The 20,975-nt window shown below is 47.3% G+C and overlaps 10 protein-coding genes across 10 annotated transcripts in view; 9 read left to right on the top strand and 1 right to left on the bottom strand.

Annotated features, from left to right (window-relative positions):
- The window catches only part of USO6 (Uso6p), a 1,837-nt gene extending 195 nt beyond the window's left edge, over positions 1–1,642 (bottom strand). The window contains exon 1 of the mRNA XM_018855154.1: positions 476–1,642. Coding sequence (XP_018709933.1) covers positions 476–1,379 — 904 coding nt within the window. The 5' untranslated portion in view covers positions 1,380–1,642. The remainder of the gene's footprint in view (positions 1–475) is intronic.
- Positions 1,643–1,905: 263 nt separating this feature from the next.
- On the top strand, positions 1,906–3,549 carry METBIDRAFT_47009 (bifunctional choline kinase/ethanolamine kinase; the record flags this gene model as incomplete). The annotated part of the gene is made up of 1 exon (XM_018858113.1): positions 1,906–3,549. The coding sequence occupies one exon, from the start codon at positions 1,906–1,908 to the stop codon at positions 3,547–3,549; it is 1,644 nt and encodes a 547-aa protein (XP_018709932.1).
- Positions 3,550–4,656: 1,107 nt separating this feature from the next.
- PEX7 (Pex7p) lies at positions 4,657–5,781 on the top strand (the record flags this gene model as incomplete). Its single annotated transcript, XM_018858110.1, has 1 exon — positions 4,657–5,781. The coding sequence occupies one exon, from the start codon at positions 4,657–4,659 to the stop codon at positions 5,779–5,781; it is 1,125 nt and encodes a 374-aa protein (XP_018709931.1).
- Positions 5,782–6,618: 837 nt separating this feature from the next.
- Positions 6,619–9,837, top strand: METBIDRAFT_79907 (uncharacterized protein; the record flags this gene model as incomplete). Its single annotated transcript, XM_018859147.1, has 3 exons — positions 6,619–9,033; positions 9,160–9,192; positions 9,775–9,837. The coding sequence occupies 3 exons, from the start codon at positions 6,619–6,621 to the stop codon at positions 9,835–9,837; spliced, it is 2,511 nt and encodes an 836-aa protein (XP_018709930.1).
- METBIDRAFT_33562 (uncharacterized protein) lies at positions 9,556–11,177 on the top strand. Its single transcript, XM_018856331.1, has one exon. It carries the CDS (start codon positions 9,843–9,845, stop codon positions 10,833–10,835), a length of 993 nt encoding a protein of 330 aa, XP_018709929.1. The 5' UTR covers positions 9,556–9,842; the 3' UTR covers positions 10,836–11,177.
- A 579-nt stretch (positions 11,178–11,756) lies between these two features.
- On the top strand, positions 11,757–13,469 carry HGT5 (Hgt5p; the record flags this gene model as incomplete). Its single annotated transcript, XM_018859146.1, has 1 exon — positions 11,757–13,469. One exon carries the CDS (start codon positions 11,757–11,759, stop codon positions 13,467–13,469), a length of 1,713 nt encoding a protein of 570 aa, XP_018709928.1.
- A 900-nt stretch (positions 13,470–14,369) lies between these two features.
- METBIDRAFT_13684 (uncharacterized protein) lies at positions 14,370–15,515 on the top strand (the record flags this gene model as incomplete). Its single annotated transcript, XM_018854412.1, has 1 exon — positions 14,370–15,515. The coding sequence occupies one exon, from the start codon at positions 14,370–14,372 to the stop codon at positions 15,513–15,515; it is 1,146 nt and encodes a 381-aa protein (XP_018709927.1).
- An 804-nt stretch (positions 15,516–16,319) lies between these two features.
- On the top strand, positions 16,320–17,117 carry RPL8B (60S ribosomal protein eL8; the record flags this gene model as incomplete). Its single annotated transcript, XM_018854411.1, has 1 exon — positions 16,320–17,117. One exon carries the CDS (start codon positions 16,320–16,322, stop codon positions 17,115–17,117), a length of 798 nt encoding a protein of 265 aa, XP_018709926.1.
- A 906-nt stretch (positions 17,118–18,023) lies between these two features.
- Positions 18,024–18,901, top strand: METBIDRAFT_13682 (ubiquinol--cytochrome-c reductase subunit 6; the record flags this gene model as incomplete). The annotated part of the gene is made up of 3 exons (XM_018854410.1): positions 18,024–18,080; positions 18,361–18,396; positions 18,512–18,901. 3 exons carry the CDS (start codon positions 18,024–18,026, stop codon positions 18,899–18,901), a joined length of 483 nt encoding a protein of 160 aa, XP_018709925.1.
- Positions 18,902–20,039: 1,138 nt separating this feature from the next.
- Positions 20,040–20,870, top strand: SBP1 (Sbp1p; the record flags this gene model as incomplete). Its single annotated transcript, XM_018855294.1, has 2 exons — positions 20,040–20,471; positions 20,508–20,870. Coding segments are annotated over 2 exons (795 nt in total), but the record flags the coding sequence as incomplete, so codon positions are not given.
- Between the last annotated feature and the right edge of the window lie 105 nt (positions 20,871–20,975).

Here is a 20,975-nt window from a genome sequence, read left to right as displayed (position 1 = left end):
ATCAGCATTTAAGCGCTCAATCTCTTGCTCCTTCCTCTTCCACATTGGCTTTCTCCAACTCCTCAGTCTTGCTCTCAAGAGTGCTATGGAGCTGCGAAATTTCTTCGTCGCGCTTTTGAGTTCCTACCTTGAGGCCTTTAATTTCACTTACCTTGGTGTCGAGGTCACCTTCAATTGTCTTGATAGACTCTTCCTTTTCCTTCAACTGACTCAGAAGCTTTTTAATCGACTCGTCTTTCTGGGTGATCTGAGTCTTGAGTTGATCAATACTCTCGTCTTTGGCCTTGACGTCGGTTTCAAGGCTCTTCGCTTTCTCCGTGGCATTGTCTCTAGATTTCTCAATGTCTCTTCTAGCGATTTCACCCTCGCCCACAGAGCTTTCAAGATTTTTTTATCGTCTTGGAGGCCTCTTCGTTCGAGCTTTCAAGCTGGGCAATCTTTCCAGACTTTTCTGCGTTTGATGCCTTCAAGTCGTCAATTTCTTTCACCTTGTCGTTAACTTCGTTCTCGAGCGTCTCGATCTTCCCGTCTCTCTCGTCGCACTTAGCCTCGAGAGCATTGATGTCGCTTTTGCCGGTCTCGACTAAATCTTCCAAACTTTGAATCTTGTTGTCCTTTTCAATTGACTTCTCGACCAAGAGCTCGTAGTCCTTGATTTTCTCCTCGGCAATAGCCTTGAAAGACTTCAATTCCTCTTCTGTTTTCTGAAGAGCACTGTCGAATTCGCGCTTCAGTTTTTCAATAAACTCCTGAAGCTCCTTGGCAGACTTCTCCAGCTGCGAAATCTTAATGTCTTTCTCGGCGACAACCTTGGACAATTCAGTGTTGTATCTGAACTCGTAATTCTGCTTACATTCCTCAGCCTTCGCCTCTGCCAGGGCAACCTCCTTCTTCAAAGCCTCGGCTTTTTTAATGCCCTCGGCTAGCTTGGCACTTAATTCACTACGTTCTTTGGACAAGTCGGTCACCTCACTCGATAACTTCTGGACTTTCCCTGTCAACGTGTCATTCTCAAGAGACAACTTGGCCTTCTCGGCATCAATGTTCAGTGCAATGGCGTCTTTCTCGGCCAAAGCTTTTCCGTGAGATTCCAAGTCAGCCTTTTTCTGCTCTTGGGATTTTTCGGTAATTTCCTTCAACTCTTTCTCGAGGTTTTTGATGTCTTGACGAAATTTGGAGCTAAGCGTGTCCAACTCGGTTTTCTTTTCCTGCAACATAAGGTACGTGGCTGCTGTACCGAACAACCCGGTTACAGATATTAATTCTTTGTAGACCATTTTAGCAAAAAAAAAATTCGTGTTTTCTTCAAGATCGACTGGCGGTGGATAATCCGATAGTTCCCGGTGGAAAATTCCTGATCTGCGAGCAGAGCGGTCCATGCATTTTCACGCGAATTCCATGTCGGCCTTTCTGGAACTTTACATAGCCTAGCCAAGCAAGAACAGCATCGAGAGGAGGTGCCAAGAATATGATCTTAGCTTTCTCACTTAGCGCTTGTTCAAAGACGACATGTAAATACCAAACAAAGGCGGGGGAGGATTTCTGGGTTTGACTTTCGAACAACGTCAGGAAATTAGCATGGAGACTAATATTGCTGCTGACCTAACGCAAACTGCTTCCCCGGCAAATATGCTTCCGCAAAGAACGCTCCACAAAAAACAGCCTAAGTAGACTAGCAAATCGGGCTCTGCCACACCCCCATGGCCAAAATTGTATATCTTCTTCCTACCGGAGTCGTTGGCCTCGGAGCTAATCATTCGCCGGACGGAGCCGAAAACCGGACCCGTGCCTCTCCGCCTCGAAACAGGGCTCGAGATAGTCGCGTGCGCCCTGAGCCTCATTCACCCACCACCGGCAAATTTCCGATAATCTACTTCCAAAGTCCCCGTCCATTCCTGGTTTGCAATGGACATCACGCATTCTCTGGTGCATCTGAGCCGGTCGCGGTCCAGATCAAGAACAAGAAATTCCACAGCCAACTCGCGGTCCACGTCTTCCTCCCGGCGCCCTTCGTTAGGTGGAAATAAGAGATCGCTCTCGTCGAGCTCGATCAACCGGTTTGTGATCACGCCCACGCAGATTGATCCTTCCAGCGAAAAGACAATCCCGACAATTAACTTGAATTTGGACAACACTTTGCCTCTTGATTTTTTCAAGCAAGAATTGATCGGGCTCATCCGCGCGTTGAGGATCTCCAAATGGCGCAAAGTGCACCTCTCCCCCGAGCACATTGTGATCTCGCGGATCCTGGGCGCATTGACAAACTCCATCTACAAGATTGAATACAAGGACAGTGACTGTCCAGTGCAACCACCTCTGTTGCTTTTGAGAGTGTACGGCAAAAATGTGGACAATCTTATTGACCGAGACTCGGAGTTGGAGACTTTGATCAAGCTCTCGTCCAACAAGATCGGGCCCAAGCTTTTGGGAATATTTGGAAACGGCCGCTTCGAGCAGTTTCTCGAAGGCTTTGTCACGTTGGGCAAGGAGGACATCAGGGATCCGGTAATCTCGCAAATCCTCGGCCGCAGAATGAAGGACTTGCACTACAACATCAAGTTGGACGAGCGCGATAAGTGTCTAGAGCTCCCTCTGGCTTGGTTGCAGATCATGAAATGGATCCTGCTTTTCGAAAACAATTTGCTTCATGTGCTTTCCGAGAAGACCGTGGAGGAAACTTTATTGATGCCTTGGCTGAAGTTTCGGTCTCTAGTGTTCGCTTACAGAAACTGGCTTTTCTCTAAATATGACGAGACCGCGCTCTCTGACAATTACCGCTTCTGCCATAACGACACGCAGTACGGAAACTTACTCATCAAGAGCACATTCAACCCAAAAGACGTGGTACAGTCTGACGGAGACTTGCCTTCCCTCAATACCAGCAACAGGAGAGACGCGGACCTAGCTGTCATTGACTTTGAATACTCTGGCGCGAACTTCCCTGCTTTCGATATCGCTGACCATTTTTCGGAATGGATGTCTGATTACCACGACGAGGAAAAGCCATATTATATCCACGAAGACAAATACCCGACGCAGACGCAGCAGTTCAACTTGCTCAAGTCGTATGTGGAATACAACTTCCAGTTCCCATCGTCGAACCTAAAAACGAAAACACAATTCCGTTCTCGGACGGACGACATCAAAAGCTTGATGGAGCATGAGGTGAAAAAATTGTACAACGAGATTATTTATTGGCGAGCCACGGTGCAGATTTTCTGGCTAGTCTGGGGGCTCATCCAAAGCGGGCCCACAAAAGACCCGATAGAAGACCTTGCATCCACAACTTCGGGCAAGGGTGTATTGGGCACTTATGAGTATTCAACTGGAATTGATGCCTTGAAAATTGCTCAAGATGGCCCTGGTCCTTTGGAAGAGGAGGCAATTACATCAACAGATGATGATTTCGATTATCTCAAGTACTCGCAGCAAAAGGCTGCGCTTATAGTCGGGGACTTGGTTTCGTTTGGATTGTTGCCCATCTCCGACATCGCCCCGCGGAACCATAACATGATCAAGTTCTTGGACACGAAATCGTTCGATGTGTAGTGTGGCGAAAATAAAAAAAAGTAGAATAAAGGAGAACTGTGTGTGAAGTCTGCCGTTGTACATTGCCGTTTCAAAAGAAGGGTCGTAGCTCCGTATATTGTATGAAAACAAAAGCCTAGGAATTTGTGTGCATCACTGACAAGGACTTATGACTGAAGGACTTCTGACTGAGACACATGGCGCGGAAGCATGCCCGAGTTGATAGCAATCTAGGGTGTAAGTTCGAGAGTTGATGCTTTCTTCAGTGTCTTTGTCTTTGTTGTTGTTTTCGATGGGGACAATACAAATGGCTGGATAGAGTTAAGAAAACACCAGTAACCATATTTTGGCAACATCAATAAACCAAATACCTCAGCTTCATGGCTCTTGTTCTTTCGCCCTTGGGGTTGCGAAATCAGAGATTGGAAATGCACGGTTAAAAATCAGAGATTCCAGACAAAAACGTGCTTGCAAGCCCCTGGCCCAGAAACCAGGCAACAAACACACTGGCTGGCCGATTTCTCCCAGAAAACTCGGCGTGGGGGAAGTCGAGTGAAACTTGCGTCAATCGCCTGTCTTATCTCATCTGCGGGAAGCTTGCGCGCATCTTATCCTGGAGCATGCCGGTGCCAGATCGCGAGGCAAAAGTACGGACGTATCTGGGAAGAATCCATCAGGACTGGAAAGTACTGTCTTTGAACGAACATATCCAGACAGGAATACCAGCCCGGCTGACAGGTGCATTCAGATTTCGCAAACTCGTACATCCGCCGCAACCTCGGGCAAGAAAGACGAGGGTAGCAAGTTGGCAGACCCATCTCATTGGCAGACCCATCTCATTGGCAGAACCATCTCATTGACGAGGCCTTCTCATTGAAAAAACCATCTACATTAACAAAGCCATCTAAACAACAAAGCCATCTACATTGACTCGACCATCTACATTGGCAGAACCATCTACATTGGCAGAACCATCTAGTAGAAGAGCCCACCCAGTCGAGATATCCACCCACAGAGCAACATCGGGCTGAAGACCACATAGAGCTCAAAGCCAGCTAGTGCACAAACACACCCACCGAATCCCCACTCGCCAGCGGGCCACTCGGCATCGGCACAAAACACCACCCGATGCTCTCATATCGAACCGTGGGGTACAATGGCTACGGAGTCGCGTACTCGCCCTTTTTTGACAACAAGTTGGCCGTGGCCGCCGCGGCCAACTATGGGCTCGTGGGCAACGGCAAGCTCTTCGTCTTGGACATCGACAGTGCCGGCCAGATCCGTGAGAACATCGCGTGGGACACCCAGGACGGTCTCTTCGACTTGGCGTGGAGCGAGTTGCACGAGAACCAGGTCGCCACCGCGTCCGGCGACGGCTCGGTCAAGCTCTTCGACTTGGCCGTGCCGCAATTCCCCGTCATGCACTTCAGGGAGCATCTGCGCGAGGTGTTCTCCGTCAACTGGAACCTCGTGGACAAGGTCAACTTCGTCACGCTGTCGTGGGACGGCTCCATCAAGGTGTGGGCGCCCAACCGGCAGCAGTCGCTCGTCACGTTGAGCCCGCAGGTCGACTACACCACGGCCGCGTCGAGCGTGCCGCAGACGGCCCGGCCCTCGGTGCCTATGGCCCACACAAACACACCGGGCCCCATCGACACCGCCCAGTGCATATACAATGCCGTGTTCTCGCCGCACTCGCCGCTGACCATCGTCAGCTGCACGGGCTCGTCCCACGTGCACATCTGGGACATCCGCGCACCCAAGCCGCTCCAGCTCGACTACGTGGCGCACGGCGGGCTCGAGTGCTTGTCCGTGGACTGGAACAAATACAAGCCCACGGTGATTGCCTCGGCAGGCACCGACAAGGCCGTGCGCGTGTGGGACCTCCGCATGATCGCCAAGCTCGACCTGCCCAATCTGCACCTGCCGATGCCAGCGTACCACATGCGGGGGCCGACGCCTCTCAACGAGCTCTTGGGGCACGAGTATGCCGTGCGCAAGGTGGCGTGGTCGCCGCACGACGGCAAGGAGCTCCTCAGTGCCTCGTACGACATGACTGCGCGCGTGTGGCACGACCTGTCGGACGAACGTGCCCGGTTTCTCAACAGCAAGGCCAGCGGATGCCGCGGTGTCATGAGGCAGCACCGCGAGTTTGTGATTGGGTGCGACTACAGTCTCTGGGGCGAGCCTGGCTGGGCCGCCACCACGGGCTGGGACGAGATGGTCTACGTATGGGACACGAAGAGGGTCTAGCAAGTCCCACCTGGATCGAGGGCAGCTGTTTTAGCACCTGGGCTGGGATACTGCACCAAGCCGGTACTTGATTGGAGCAGAGCGTGCAAGATCGAGGCAGATTAGAGCAGGGGGCAGAATGGCCTTGGTCTTGTACTGTGGAGGGCCAAGAGCGAACTGATCCATGATTGCGTGGAGGGCCAAGAGCGAGCCGATACATGATTGTGCGGGGGGTCAAGAGCGAGCTGATACATGATTGTATGAAGCTACGAGTGGAGGACTGAAATCAAGCCGCTACTACTGGAGCCGAAGGGCCAGAAGCTCATATCATTTGGAGTGGAGAGCCAGAGTATAATTGATACTGTACAAGAGCGGCAGAGGGCCAGAGTATCCTGAAGCACCCGAAATCTACAAGAATCAGACTCGGCCGCAGATCTTGCTCAATTGAAACCAACGCAGAAACCCCAGACCAGCGAATGGACCTTCCGCGGTGGGCGGCCAAGCAAGGCCTTTAATGCCCTTCGCAATAAGCACCCGCGCACCCAACCATAGATCTCGCTCAGTCGGACCGGCATATAGACAGCGTTACGATCTATTTACAAGTGCATGCATATTTGTTTATTAGTAGTCCGGATCGGGTAGTATCGGTGGCTGCGTTAGACATCGTTTTTTAGACAAGGTTGCCCCAGAATGAAGCAAATATCTTTTTTTGATAAAACGGGTTCCCTTCCCTATTTTTGACTGTCCTCCATATATCAACCCAAGAAACACAAGCCCCGCACATTCTACTATCCTCAAACAAGACAGGTTCTTAGACAGTACAAGCTTTTTAACACTCTTCACTCACAGACACTCATCATGGATTCAAACCTAGCTATTTTCTCGCTAGAACACACCTACCTAGTCAACTCACACCCGGGCATCTATGAGTCTAGTACGGGTCTTTGGCAAGATCACCTGGAATGGTCCCGAGCACTCATCCCCTACAATGTTCTAGACCATGCACAGGAAAATATCCGAGTAATTGACAACGTGAGCCGTTTGAGACTGACCATTATGAACTTGAACCACAACGGCATGAGCGAAACAAACCATATAAAGCTAATCGAGCCGCAGCTCAACAATCAGCTCATCACCATCAGCATCAACGGTAACGAGGTCTTCGTGAACAACTCCAGGACTGAGATTCTCAAAACGTTCAAAACGGTTGGCTTTAGAAAGCTCACTCTAGCCTCTGGTGAGCTTAAAGCTGTTGGGTCCAATTTCATACAGCATTTGAATAGCATTGCTTTGCGGTCCAACGTTGAGATCATGATCTCAGAGTATGAGACCGATTTCAAAGGCCTGAATGCAAAGTCGGAAAAGGATTACATATATATACTTGGAGATACCATCAATTTGAGTCTGGCAGAAACCCACGTGCAAATCCTCATTGACACGCTTCTCAAAAACTGTTTTCTCGATCAAGTACAGATACCAAGGTCAATGGTTCCATGCTTGGGGGGAGCTGGCTTGAATAGTCTTTCTGAGCTTACACACGAGCTGAAAATCAAACTTTATCTTCCAGATTTGTCCCATGTGTTCGCGACCCATGAAGAATCTGTCAGCAACAGCCAAATATCGATTTGGATGACGGGTGATAGGATTGCAGAGTTATCAATGGCAAAAAAATCTCTCTTAGATTTTACAAGTCTTGTCGAAGCAAGACAAACGAACTCCGACAAAGTCTACGTTCAAGAGGTTCAAGTATGCAGGGATAAGCTTGATTTGATTTCCCTCTATCATCAGCGGGATGTGTTCTCTATAATGCTCAAGCACGGGACCTACATTCGCAAATCTTACTCTCTTGAGTCCAGAAACCAAGCAATGTTTGTGAAGGGTTTGACTCCTAGCTCTGTTCGAGAATCTATAATGGGCATAAGCGCTCTCAGCTGCGGCCTCTATCATCTCGACATCACATTTTCGCGCGTTCCTCCGACTGCAGATTTAGAGTATTACTTGATTAGCCTTATCAATTCCAAGAGAACATGCGTGCTCATCCACAACCAATATGGGATAAGTTTCTTGGGAGCTAAGAGAGAGATACACATGTTGTTGAAGGAGCTTGTTACAAATCTCAAGGATCACCAATACTTTTATAAAGCTTTGAACAAAGACATGGGCGGCTTACAAGTTTCTTTGAAAATGGAGCTCGCCAATGACCAAAAAGATTTTTTGAGTGGCAAAAAAAATGGAAAAATTATCAAAATTTTGAACCAATTGGGAAACGTTCCCAAAGTATCGTTTCTCAGACTCAGTAACCTCAATTTCATCATTGAACTGAGTGTCAAGGTAAATTCAGGGATCAAGAGTAAGCAAGTTGTTACGGCTTTTGATCTTCTTTTGCGCACAATAAGCCTCATCGAGATGGAATTTCCGGCAGAAATGCAATTCAACATACCTGAGGTTTTTCACAAAAGCCTCATTGGAAATGGGGGTGCCATAATTCAATCTATCCTGAAGAAATACAATGTATTCATCAAGTTTTCCAGATATGGTGTATCTTCTGATTTGAATGCAGATTCAGATGATATGATGAACGTCCTGAATCCTTTCCTGTTTAAACGAGACAGTAATGTCCTAATCAAGTGCCCAATGAAAAATCTGAGGAGCATTATGTTTGTGAAGCACGAAATCGATCAGCTTGTACATCAATGTTGGCATAACAGGTCGTTGTCGTTTAATGGAATTTCCGTTATCTACAATACCATCCAGTTCCGGCTTTTGAAAAGCCATTACCTATTGCTCATAAAGGAAGCAAAATTCAATTTGCATTTTGTTAGTGATTTGGAGCAGGAGTTCAGCACCTTCATTGACTTCCCGAATTCAATTGATGCCTTTGGCGGAGAAAATAGCGTCATGATCACCATAAAAGGAAACGACAGCAAAGCACGCTTATGCGCAGGGAAGATGGCTGGATACCTCCCAAGGTCCTTCGGAATTGACGTCCATGGAGAGTATGGAAAGTTGGAGGATGATGTCAGCTCCACAAATGTAAACTTTAGAGAAAACATCATCATCCCATTCAGGTTGCTTCTTCAAACGGAGCTTATTGTTGAACTGTCCATGCAGGTCCAAGAACATGGCTCATTTCACAGAATTACCTTGAGTTCTTTTAGTGATCAAGGGTTGACCATGGCAGCATCCGAGCTAAGCCAGTATTTGAGAGAAAAGAGCTTCTTGATTGTCGACCATAGGAGTGCCGCTTTCAATCCTATAGTGTCAATCGATGAGGTGTCCTCGCCCTCGAAATTCAGCCATAGGCACTTGGGATCCTTCCTGAAGTCCCCACAAAAACCATCGCAAAGGTCACCTCTGAAAAGCCCAAAGAAGTCCAATTCCACTAGCAAAACCGGAAAGAAGCCTTTAGGGGTAATCACGAACCAGAAGTCGGTATCACCGTTCAAGTCAGTGCCACAATTAAGTCATGTGGCACAAAAGCTGATGTTTTTAGACTAGTTTGAAGTGACATACAAAATAAATTTGCATTTGTGAGACAAATGATTAGAGTGTGGCAGTAGACTAGCACGTTAGCTATTCGCTAAATAAAAATATTTTGTTGAGAAACCTAGTGGTCACGAGTCCCAAAAACGAAGATTCAAATTTTGCAGCAAAGTCAAATATACCGGCTTGAGCGCGCTGTTTCCATCGAGCGCCCGAAGCCGAGGATGATCCCATTTTCATACGGCATACAACTAGGATGCAGGATATAAGTACACTTTACATGTAGGTCACCCAACATATAGCTTGGTTGATTCGTAGTGGAATAAAGACAACTAAGGATTGTATTTCGAAAGTCCCGAAAGAGGGCGTTTCTAGAATATCTAAATATCTAGATTTCAGACATGGTGCTTAAAGGAACATGCGTATTTGAGCATTATGTGCACCGTTGTTCAAAGTCGACGCCTCAAGTTAGACCTCGGTTCGCCAGAGTCCAAATTTCTCAACTGCGTTGGAGTGCACCCAATATTCAAGAACGGTGATGTCAGGCCAAGCTTTTTAAGGCGTCTTTTGACCTGCGGCAGAATCGCTCGCTAGATACAATGTCCTTCTCTTTCGGTTTACCAGATGCTTCGTTATGGGCTCTTCCAAAGTTCGATACACAGGTGCCCCCATCGCCCTTTCAATGTGAAAAATTAACCAAGATCTTCGCAGCCTCAATGAAGGTTTCCACGCCTTTGACGATCGCTATTGTCTACTTCACCTCTGTACATTTCATTAATCCTATCGTTGTTAGAAGACAGTTGAAGAAAGCAAATGTTTCTCAGAAAGACGGCGCAAAGTTGACAGAGAAAGAGATGAAGAGATTGAAGCCTGCCCCATATAAAATTGCGACTTATGGTATGTTCAAGCTCTTTGTTCTCTTGCACAACATCTTTCTTTGCGCCTACTCGGTCTGGACTTTCGTTGGCATGCTCAACTCGTTTTCTAGAACCGTCAGTCAGATTCAATTAAAGACCAACACTGATAGCACCTTGGTGAATTTCGTGCATGCCGTCTGTGACTTGGAGAACGGGATTTTCCAGCAAACAACCGAGGACCACAACTTGGCGCTTTTTGGATGGTGGTTTTACATTTCCAAGTTCTACGAGGTGATTGACACGATAATCATTTTGTTGAAAGGCAGACCATCCAGTCTTTTGCAAAGCTACCACCATGCCGGTGCCATGATGTGCATGTGGAGTGGTATTAGATACCAAAGTCCCCCTATTTGGATCTTTGTGGTATTCAATTCTTTCATTCACTCTTTGATGTACTTTTACTTTACTTTGGCTTGCTTGAAGATCCGTGTGCCCACAATTGTGAAGAGAGCATTGACCTCCATGCAAATTTCGCAATTTGTGCTTGGAGGCTCTTTGGCTGTTTTCCACGCTTTTATCTGGTACAGTGATGTCACTGGTCTGGAGCCCAGTGGATGCATAAACACTTCAGCTAAGGCTTTACCTTTGTTGATCAACGTTGCATACTTGACGCCCTTGACGGCGTTGTTTGCAGCTTTCTACATCGAGAGTTACATCAAAAGGAAGACTGCGTAGGCCTGCTTGACCGTGATTTCTTAAAGAGCCAGACCTCGTGAAAAGGACAGCATGACAAAAATATAGTATATAAACTGCCCCGAAATGTTCTTAGGGCACAATCAAAAGACTTCAGTTTACCATTTCGTTCTACGAGTCACATGACCTCGCAGTCTGTTTATAAACATGGCGATCATTTCGTCAGCCTTCGCCGGGGGCTTCCATTAAAGTTCTTTGAAATTATGCAAGCGTAACGGGTATAGCACCAAGACTACGCCTTGGCCAAATCATGCAGTCGAAACTCTTCCCTACTAATATATGTTGATACATATATTTATTGTACTCATTTCAGGCATAATTGGCCCGGGCCTATGGTCGCGTTGCATCTTGGCGCGAACAAGCGTGTTCATGTCAAAATACTCAGCTTGCTCTTGCGATCATGAACATATGAAACATGACTTCTTTTCGAGGCTTTATCAATACCAACTGGATAAGAACTCATCACCCACTGTCTTTCCTTCCTGCTGCTCAATAGGGCCAGCTTCACGATTCGAGACTGGTTTACCATAAAGTCGTGTATTGACCTAATCGCAATTGACTACTGGCTTAGTTCTGGATTCCTGCTTATTGCATCCTCGGACTCCACACTCTCCGCAGATTAAAGTTCAGTTAGCAAACAACATAAAGGGCTGAAGGTCCAGATTATTCTTTAGAGCCACGAGTCTTGCTGAATTTGGAATCGAAACAATGGTTGCGTATGAGCTTCTTTCCGAACCCAAAAGTCAACGCACTGTTGACAATGGAGGGCATTCAAGTCGCTCTCTCACACTGCCTCCTTCCTCTGATACTGACGATGATGGTGGTACTCCCTTCACATTTTCAGAACACTCACAAAACACAGGAAGTACATTCACGCTAGCGGCAAATGACGAAAATGATCCTATGGTGGCATTGCAAAACGAAAACATAGATTTTATCCCTAAAGATTCATCGAATAAAGATGACGATTTCGCAGACTGGGACACGATCGACCACTCAGAAAGTGCCCATCTTCAAGGTGCGTCTTCATCCACTGGAGTTCACATGGATAACTTCGGCAATGCCTATGATCACGTTGACTTCGATTCTAGAAAGTACACCAGACAACGGAAATTCAAGGGCCAAAAATTGGTTTATTTCACATCAGCGTTTGTGTCTTTGTTCGTGTCCTTATTTGGATATGAGCAGGGTGTCTGCTCAGGAATTCTCACATTTGTCACTTTTTTGAAATACTTCCACAACCCAACGGCAACCGAAATCGGCTTGGTGATCTCGATCCTTGAAATCGGGGCCATGGTATCGTCGCTACTTGTCTCACTGATTCTGGAAAATATTGGCCGCAAGAGAACCATACTTCTTGGCACCGTTGTATTTATATTTGGCGGCACTCTCCAAACCTTTGCTTCAAGTTTGTGGCTCTTTGGAGTAGGCAGAATATTCAGCGGCTTTGGCGTGGGTGTACTATCCACAGTAGTGCCCCTGTACCAATGTGAAATATCGCCTGTTGAAGAGCGAGGAAAGTTGGTGTGCGGAGAGTTTACCGGAAATATTGCTGGGTATTGTTTAAGTGTTTGGGTAGACTACTTCTGCTACTTTATCCAGGATCTAGGCGACGCTCGAACCAACCCAAAGCTGTTTGCAGCAAATCTTTCCTGGAGATTACCGTTGTTCATACAGGTGATCTTGGCATTCATACTTCTCGTGGGTGGATTTTTTGTTGTCGAAAGTCCGCGCTGGCTTTTAGACGTTGATGATGACGAGCGTGGATTCCACGTGCTTTGTCTCCTCTATCACGATGATCCGGACGCCGGAAAGGCAGAAAAAGAGTTTTTTTTGATCAAGAACTCCATTTTGAACGAACGTGTGAAGACGCCCAAAAGAGAACGATCATGGAGACATCTCTTCCGCAATTACAGACTCCGTATATTCATTGCATGCTCTGCTTTGGCCTTCGCACAGTTCAACGGCATTAACATCATTTCATACTACGCTCCCATGGTGTTTGCGCAGGCTGGGTTCAACAACTCCAAAGCGCTTTTGATGACAGGAATCAACGCCTTTATTTACCTTTTGAGTACCATTCCACCATGGTTTTTGGTGGATAAATGGGGGAGGAAACCTATCCTCATAAGCGGAGGCCTTTCAATGGGTACTTGCTTGTTGGCAATCGCATTTGTGATGTATCTCGATGTGTCGTCCACCCCGCTGCTCGTGGCGTTTTTGGTAATTGTCTACAATGCATCTTTCGGGTTTAGCTGGGGCCCCATAGGCTTCCTCTTACCCCCAGAGGTGTATCCCTTAGCGGTGAGGTCAAAAGGTGTATCCCTTTCAACAGCCTCGAATTGGCTCGCCAACTACGTGGTGGGGCAGCTCACGCCCATACTACAAGAGAGAATTGGCTGGATCATGTACTTATTTCCGGCGACGAGCTGCATCATGTCTGTTGTCACTGTCATCACGGTGTATCCCGAAACAAAAGGAGTGGAGCTAGAAGATATCGATAAATTATTTGAGGACCACAAAGGCAGTTACCCAGCTACAAGCTACAGCCAGCTTGCTGCACAGGGAACAGAGCTAGATGAGTTTGACTACGAACTAGGCACAATCCCAAGATAGCCTGTGGTCACACAGTGGGTATATCTGTGTGGGGCTTCTTCACACCCGCGCCCTTTAATGCACTGATTTTGATGGGTTTGGGCCGCGCCTGCTCGCGGCACCTATGGGGAAACTGCATACGTTATATCTAGAGCCGCTCACTCGTTGCCCAATGCAATCCCCGCGTAGCCGAGTACGGAGTGTCTGCGCGTTGCGCCCCAAGAACAAGGCGGAAAATACTTTATTTGAGGCGGTCCGAACTGGCGGCGGATCGCAGTGGGGAAATCAGGACCAGGTGCCGCCTTGATGTATTTTTGGGATATACCCAAACACAAACGCTCAGACAAGAGGGAAAAAGAACAAAAAAAAGAGCAGGCCTCAAGTTTTTTATTGTCTCTGATTGGCCGCTGGTGGGCGCCGAATTAGGTAAGCAGTTGCCGCGTGGTCACTGGGCTGATTTGTTTACAAGCGTCTCCGGATATCCTCACTGTTTCCGGAAACGCGCGCATGTCATCTTGCGGTGGGAGATAAGCCTCCGCTCCACACGGCAATCCGGTTTTTTCATAGGCGTGTGCGTAATCCCCTGCCGCATGTATGCAATCTGACCGTTTGACACTTTGCGGTCTAGACTGGTTGCATTGCTTCAATACCGACCATATACATACTTTTCTAAATCTCGTTTTTCGACTCCCCTTGGAAAATTAGGATCCAACTGTGATATCAAAATCTACGCGAAGCAAAGAAAACCACCATTATATGTTTCCATAGTGTCTTAACATCTCATATCATTTGCTCATATAGCTTAGCAAAGCAAGACTGGGACTTGAGCCGCCTCACAAAAATTCAACAATTTGACTGGGGCCAAAGCACCAAGTCGCTTTGTATATGAAAAAGAGTTCTGTCTCAAGAAAGAGGATCATGATGGCTGCCCCCCTAGACATAATTAAGGCCCCACGAAAATCGAAAGCCTTGAGAACAAAAATTAGTTGCTCGGGCTCCAGTCGGAACTCGCCTCCACACCCTTTGGAGTCATCAATCACCGAAGATGCTCTCTCAGACTCGGAACCTGAAAGTCTATTGGATTCTTCATATAACGAATCAATCTTATCCACCGTCACGAGCGACACTTCATGCGCTTGTTCAACCACGACCAGCTGTTGTTCATGGAGTCCTACAAACCTACGCTCGGTTTCGCTTCTGCCTGTGGTTCTGACTTCATGTGTGGCAGCATATACGCCGCGCGTTGTTCCCAAAAGCCGGGTTTCCAGCAGCAAGCTCACAGAGCTTCTTCGGAAAGCAGAGCCCTTGGAGTCAAGGAAAGTGGGCCCCGCAGCAAAGTCTGCATTATCGTACCAAATCCCCAAGGTGTCCTCGTTGAGTCCTTGGCAGGCTTTCCTGGCACTTTTCATTAACTATTCTATGCGTTCAGAGAGCCAGAAAGATAGCGGGGAAAGGTTTCCGGAGGGAACCTCGCATGGAATCTGCCTAGACTCCCGACAAGGGAAAGGCATAGGCAGTACTAAAGCAGATCGAGAGCTCGAAACATTTGTTGAATCTGCATCTGAGCCTTGCGAGCCTGTTATGTATAAGAGCAAAGCACGCAACCGCGAGTACAGGGTGAACAGCGAGTTTCTCAAGCGCTACGCCATGGATTGCAACGCAAGGCTTAAAGGGGTGTTGCCCATTTTCCCGGAAGATGTGGCATTGCTATCATGCCGCCCCTCGCTACGCAAATTCGATAGGGAGCACGGGCTCAACAGAGTGTCCGAAATGTCCCGCGATAAGTTGTGGAACTCGGTGGTTCTACCTCCGCGCAAAGACTCCTGTCCCCGCAGTGTCATTGATTTCGAAAACTACTTGCATTCTCGCGACGGAGCGAGGACTGCGTCCATCGTTTCGAAATACAGCAGCAGATTGCCGTGGGCAACACATCACAGTTCGATCAAGCCTGCGGGTAGACTTCGAACGTCCGCCTGTGTGAAGAGCAAAACATCGCCCACGTTGGGCCATAGCATTCCGCAATACACAGTGAAAGGATGGCAAAACGAGCGATGGGTGCCATTTTAATGGCAAGGGTACGTGTTTTCTTGCAAGGAGAAACGGGCCTCATGGGATGGAATTGGTATTTAAGGAAATGATGGGAAGCCATGCGCTTGAACAGCGCCACAGCAGACTTGGCATATTATTTTAAAGCGATGAAGAAGGGTTTTCTGAGGTGATAGTTATGATAGTTACGTGTCCTAGCAAAATTCTATCATCTAATATTATGCATTTACGGAAGGCTTCTCGGTGAGAAAGGTTTATTTCTTGTTATGTTTGTTTTCCAATTAAACAAGGCAATGCTGCCCATCTTTTCGCAGAAGGATTTGCATGCTACAGTCAGTTTGATTATTCGATGAATGTAAGGTGCGTGATTGAATGTCACTGTGCTATAAACCTTTCATGGTTATTGTGAGCTGGACGGTGCGACGAAAGAATTTAGGCATGAAATCCCACTTGCACAATCCAACTTCAGAACATGGATAAAAGTGGATCTGAAAAAGAAATCAGCTGTCTTCAATGGCGACAAGCCGAATCTAAAACATTTCAAAGTCTTGCTTCTTCTTTTGACCACACCGATATTTCCAGTCATCCACTCTATCCTGCGGCTGCGAAGCACGGCCGGCTGCGCACGCAAAAGACAGTCACGCGCATCACGTGCCGCGATACTGTCCAAAGCGCCCCCACGGCAGCATCGTGAGACAAGCCGGAAAACCGCCGATGAAGTATAGATCCGTACACCGGCGAAAAAGTTGGCGAGCATTGCGAAGAAAAAAAAAAGCCATCGAGAAGCTGGGATTTTCTCTTGATCCTTGCAAACGACAGATAACCATGGCTCCAAAAGGAAAGAAGGTCGCTCCAGCCCCATTGGCTACCAAGTCTGAGTCCTCTAAGGCTCCAAAGAACCCATTGTTCGAGACTACGCCAAAGAACTACGGCATCGGTCAAAGCATCCAGCCAAAGAGAAACTTGACCAGATATGTGAAATGGCCTCAATACGTCAGATTGCAGAGACAAAAGAAGATCTTGAACATGAGATTGAAGGTCCCTCCTGCAATTGCCCAGTTCCAGAACGTCTTGGACAAGAACACTGCCACCCAAACCTTCAAGTTGTTCAACAAGTACAGACCTGAGACTGCTGCCGAGAAGAAGGACAGATTGACCAAGGAGGCTGCTGCCATCGCCGAGGGCAAGAAGGCCTTCGACGTCTCTGCCAAGCCAGTTGTCGTCAAGTACGGTTTGAACCACGTTGTTTCTCTCATTGAGAACAAGAAGGCCAAGTTGGTTTTGATTGCCAACGACGTTGACCCTATTGAGTTGGTCATCTTCTTGCCAGCTTTGTGCAGAAAGATGGGTGTGCCATACGCCATTGTCAAGGGCAAGGCCAGATTGGGAACCTTGGTCCACAAGAAGACCTCTTCTGTCGCTGCATTGACCGAGGTTGCCGCTGCTGACGAGGCTGACTTGGCTAAGTTGGTCTCCACCATCAACGCCAACTTCATCGAGAAGTACGAGGACTCCAGAAAGCACTGGGGTGGTGGTATTATGGGTAAGAAGCACAACGACAAGGTCATCAAGAAGGCCAAGCAAATGGACGTTGCTGCTGCTCCTGCTGCTGCCTCTGCTTAAGCATGTTAAATTAATACAAGATTTAGTCGTTGAAAACCAAACCGTTTGTAGGCGTGGTCCTGTAGAATTGTGACAGATTCAATGTTGATGGCAGAGAGTGCGAAGATCTGCTTTGGCCCTAGGTGCGGCAGTGAGACCGTTGCAGACATGTTTTTCCGTTTCTAATCAAGCTGGTCGGCTCATGGCTTTTTTGGCTGGTGGACCGGCATTAAGACCAGATTTCCCAACGACTGTAATATGGCCAATTTCGGGTCAAGATTTTTTGGGTTGGTCTAGCCTGGCCCAATATGATGGGGGTGGAGTCGGTCAAACCTGTGTCCTAAGTGCGCTCTTATAGTGTCCTCCAGACTGCGGCACCAGTACGCTGACATACGAAACACTGAAACTACACGGCAATAAGGCCATGGTGTGGCTGCCCTGTATACCAATCTTTGGCACATGGATCACGCTACGATAAAAAACATCTTAAACATACGAGAGGTTCACTTTTACGGTAATGACCACGCATTGAGTTTCTGCTTTGAGATTCTGCATTGATTGTCTGCATTGATTGTCATTAACGGTCTGCGAGCGCTTCAAGCCACTTCAGATCTTCGGCGAGAAGAGGCTTTATGTTTTTGCTTGCATTGCACTATGACAAATCCGTTTACCGCTTCCACGCGCGAAGATTAAACCGGCCTCAAAGGGCCCTTAATTCCATGTCTCAGAAAAGACATCATAGTGCTCAAGACTGAGGTGCTATAAGCACCGCACCTCCGGTTGCGTCGTGCACACACCAAGTTCCGCAAATTGACCAATCGTTCGTCGCACGTTTGAATACCTGTGTGAAGGTATTTTCAAGACGAGCCTCAAGGCACATTTCCGATAGCCAGAACCCGCCTTTGCTAATCAAAACACGCTACCACCATGTCGTTTTTAAGAGACCTTATCGAGTCGACTTTCCCGGTCGCTTTTGCTGACGAGGTATGTTGAATTTGCCCGAGGATCCCCGTCTCGGTCCTATAAATATGAGTCCTTTCTACTTCGAGCTCTGGTGTACGACAATTGTCTACATGTTGACTTTAAAATTCGTCGGAAAACATTTTACGTTTGACCGGCAATCATCTCTTCCAAGCTTTGTCATATTATCGGTGTCACACATGTATCAGTGCTCATTGATTATGGAACTCTAAACGGACGTATGAAATCCACACTAGGTCATAGCAGAAACCCGCAAAAAAAGTTTGATGGATGGACACTATAGCCCAATAAGTCTACCGAGTCTGCGGCTGTAGCCCAGGTGTGTGCCCTATTGTTTTGTGCTCGTTATGATCACCGGGGCATCCCGTGTCCACAGCCTCGTAGTGATGAGAGCCACGAATATCTAGTCTTGATCTTTGTACTAACTGAAATAGCCAGCGCAGGCCCACGAGGAGAGTACCGAGGCTGAGGCCTCGAGCGAGGAGCAGTCCGAGCAAACCGAGGAGCAACCCGAGGAAGAGGAAGAGAAGGCCGAGGAGGAAGAAGAAGAAGAAGAAGAAGAAGAAGACGAGGATGATGAAGATGAAGATGAAGATGAACTCAAGGATCCTCTTGACGAGATGCGCGAGGAATGTGAGAAGTCCGAGGCTTGCCACGGTTACGCGCACCATTTCCAAGAGTGTGTCGAGAGAGTGCAAAAGGAGATGGAAGAGGAGGACTACGCTCAGAAGGCATACAAGGAAGACTGTGTGGAGGAGTTCTTCCACTTGCAGCATTGTATCAACGACTGTGTTGCACCAAAGTTGTTCTACAAATTAAAATAAACTGCATAACACATTCACATCCTACCCCAAAACATAGAGTGGATAATAAACAAGACAAACGATCAAGAACCGGTGAACATTGGATTTGAATGTAGTTATGAACAATGAGTGGACCGTCTTCCAGACTTTATGTTGTTTGACGTCTGGGTTTTATACGGGCGGTGCGGAAGTCAACATATACTCGAGTGACCTCAAAGTTGACGTAAGTGTCTATCTACGAGTAGAGTGTAGACAGGAGCTGGACCATTGCAAGAGCATCTTCGCTTATCGTTTTGAGCCTATTTGCAATGAGTTGAAATGCTAGTGACGGGTTTTTTCCGAATGACTTTAGAACTGCCAGGACTAGGCTGTTTATATTAAAAGCTTGCCTTGTTTGACTTTGATCAGATGAAACTTGTTTCATCATGTATACAGTGTTACATGACAAACCCCACCTTAATCTTTTTCTGATCTGATTATCTTTTGGTTAGTAATTCCAGTAAAAAAACACACTAGTTTGGCTGACACATAATTGATTCAGGCCGGCAGGAATATAAAGAGTCTGACACTCTGCTGAAGACTTCAAGGTTGTTGAAATAGAGTAGTCATAACTCAAAGAGATGCAAGTAGCAATTGCCAAACAAAGTCAGAAAAATCTGAGCCTTTGAGCTTGAAGTCAGGTTTTCCTCGAGACAATAACTGTGATAAACGGTGTACATATAATTTCTTGTCATTGCAGATGCCAATTGACATGGAAATTACTAGAAGGTTGAGGTCCGTGCACCGCACGGCGTTCACACACTAGAGAGCCCGTGTCCAGACAGCTAAGTTACCCACCACCACATAACAATACTACACGCAAATCGTCAAGTCAAACCGAACACAATAGAGCGCCCCATTGATTCCGCTCCCAAGCATTATTCGACAAGCACAAAAAAATTCTACCCAACATTGTTTTTTTTAATTCTCGCTTTCCCCCACCTCTCGAAAAATCCCCACTTTGAGAAGCTACAGGGCAATCGATAATTTGCGCCCCCGAACATCCAGCAAGCTCCAAGGTCAGCAACCCTATTCGCTTGTACACCACGATATTCCCCGGAATAACCCCGCTTTTCTTAATTTCTTGTTTTTGAAACAATAAGAATTCTCAATTCATCTCCAACCTACAAAAATGTCAGGTCCCGTCGATCCTTCCAGAGTGTACGTGGGGAACGTGAACTTCAATGCCACTGAAGAGGAACTCCAAGAATTCTTCCAAGATTTCAAAGTCTTATCGGTGGAAATTCCATCCAAGACAATAACCAGAGGTGAGAATTCATTTGAGAAGCGGCTAGGGTTCGGATTTGTCCAGTTTGAAAACGAGAACGATGCAGTGAATGCCATCAGTCAAATGAACGGCAAGAAGTTTAAACAGAGGCAAATCCATGCCACCAAGGCATTGCCGCCCGCCACCGAGGAAGAAAAGCAGAAGAAGAAGGACCTTGCACTCGCAAAGCAAGCAGAATTGAAGGCGAAAAAACGCGAGGCGGCCAAACAAGCCAATCAAGCCAAACAAGCCAAGGAGGCTCAACAAGCCAAGGAGGCGAAAGAGGTAGAAGCGGCTGATCCAAGCAAGGCACCCAAGAAGAAGACAGGTTCTACAGCAACTACCAAAAAACCTTCGCCTGGAAAATCCACAGAGAACGTCAGCAAGACGCCAACAGGAAAGATATCTACTGACACCATATTTATCACGAACTTGGACTACAAGACGAACGGGAAAGGGCTCAGCGACTTATTCAAAGATTTGAAGCCAATCTGGGTCAATGTTCCCACCAGGAGAGTACCGTTCCATATGTTGAAGAGATTCAATGCGTTGAAAAAACCAATATTCAACAAGGGCATTGGCTTTGCGAAATTCGCTGACGAGGAAACTCAGTTGCGAGCCATCCAAGAGTTCAATGGTACGGAGATCAATGGCAGAAAAATCATCGTTGAAGCTGCCGTGGACAAGCCGGGACGCAGTGATGATGATTCGTCAGAGGCCACGCCCTCACCCGATACTTGCAATTCTGGAGATTCGGAAGCTTCAAGCGAATCAGATGCGTCGGGCAAA

The sequence above is a fragment of the Metschnikowia bicuspidata genome (genome assembly GCF_001664035.1).
Source record: "Metschnikowia bicuspidata var. bicuspidata NRRL YB-4993 chromosome Unknown METBIscaffold_7, whole genome shotgun sequence".
NCBI lineage: Eukaryota > Fungi > Ascomycota > Pichiomycetes > Serinales > Metschnikowiaceae > Metschnikowia > Metschnikowia bicuspidata.
The sequence above is the reverse complement of the archived record's forward strand: the minus strand, read 5'-3'. Positions and strand labels throughout refer to the sequence as shown.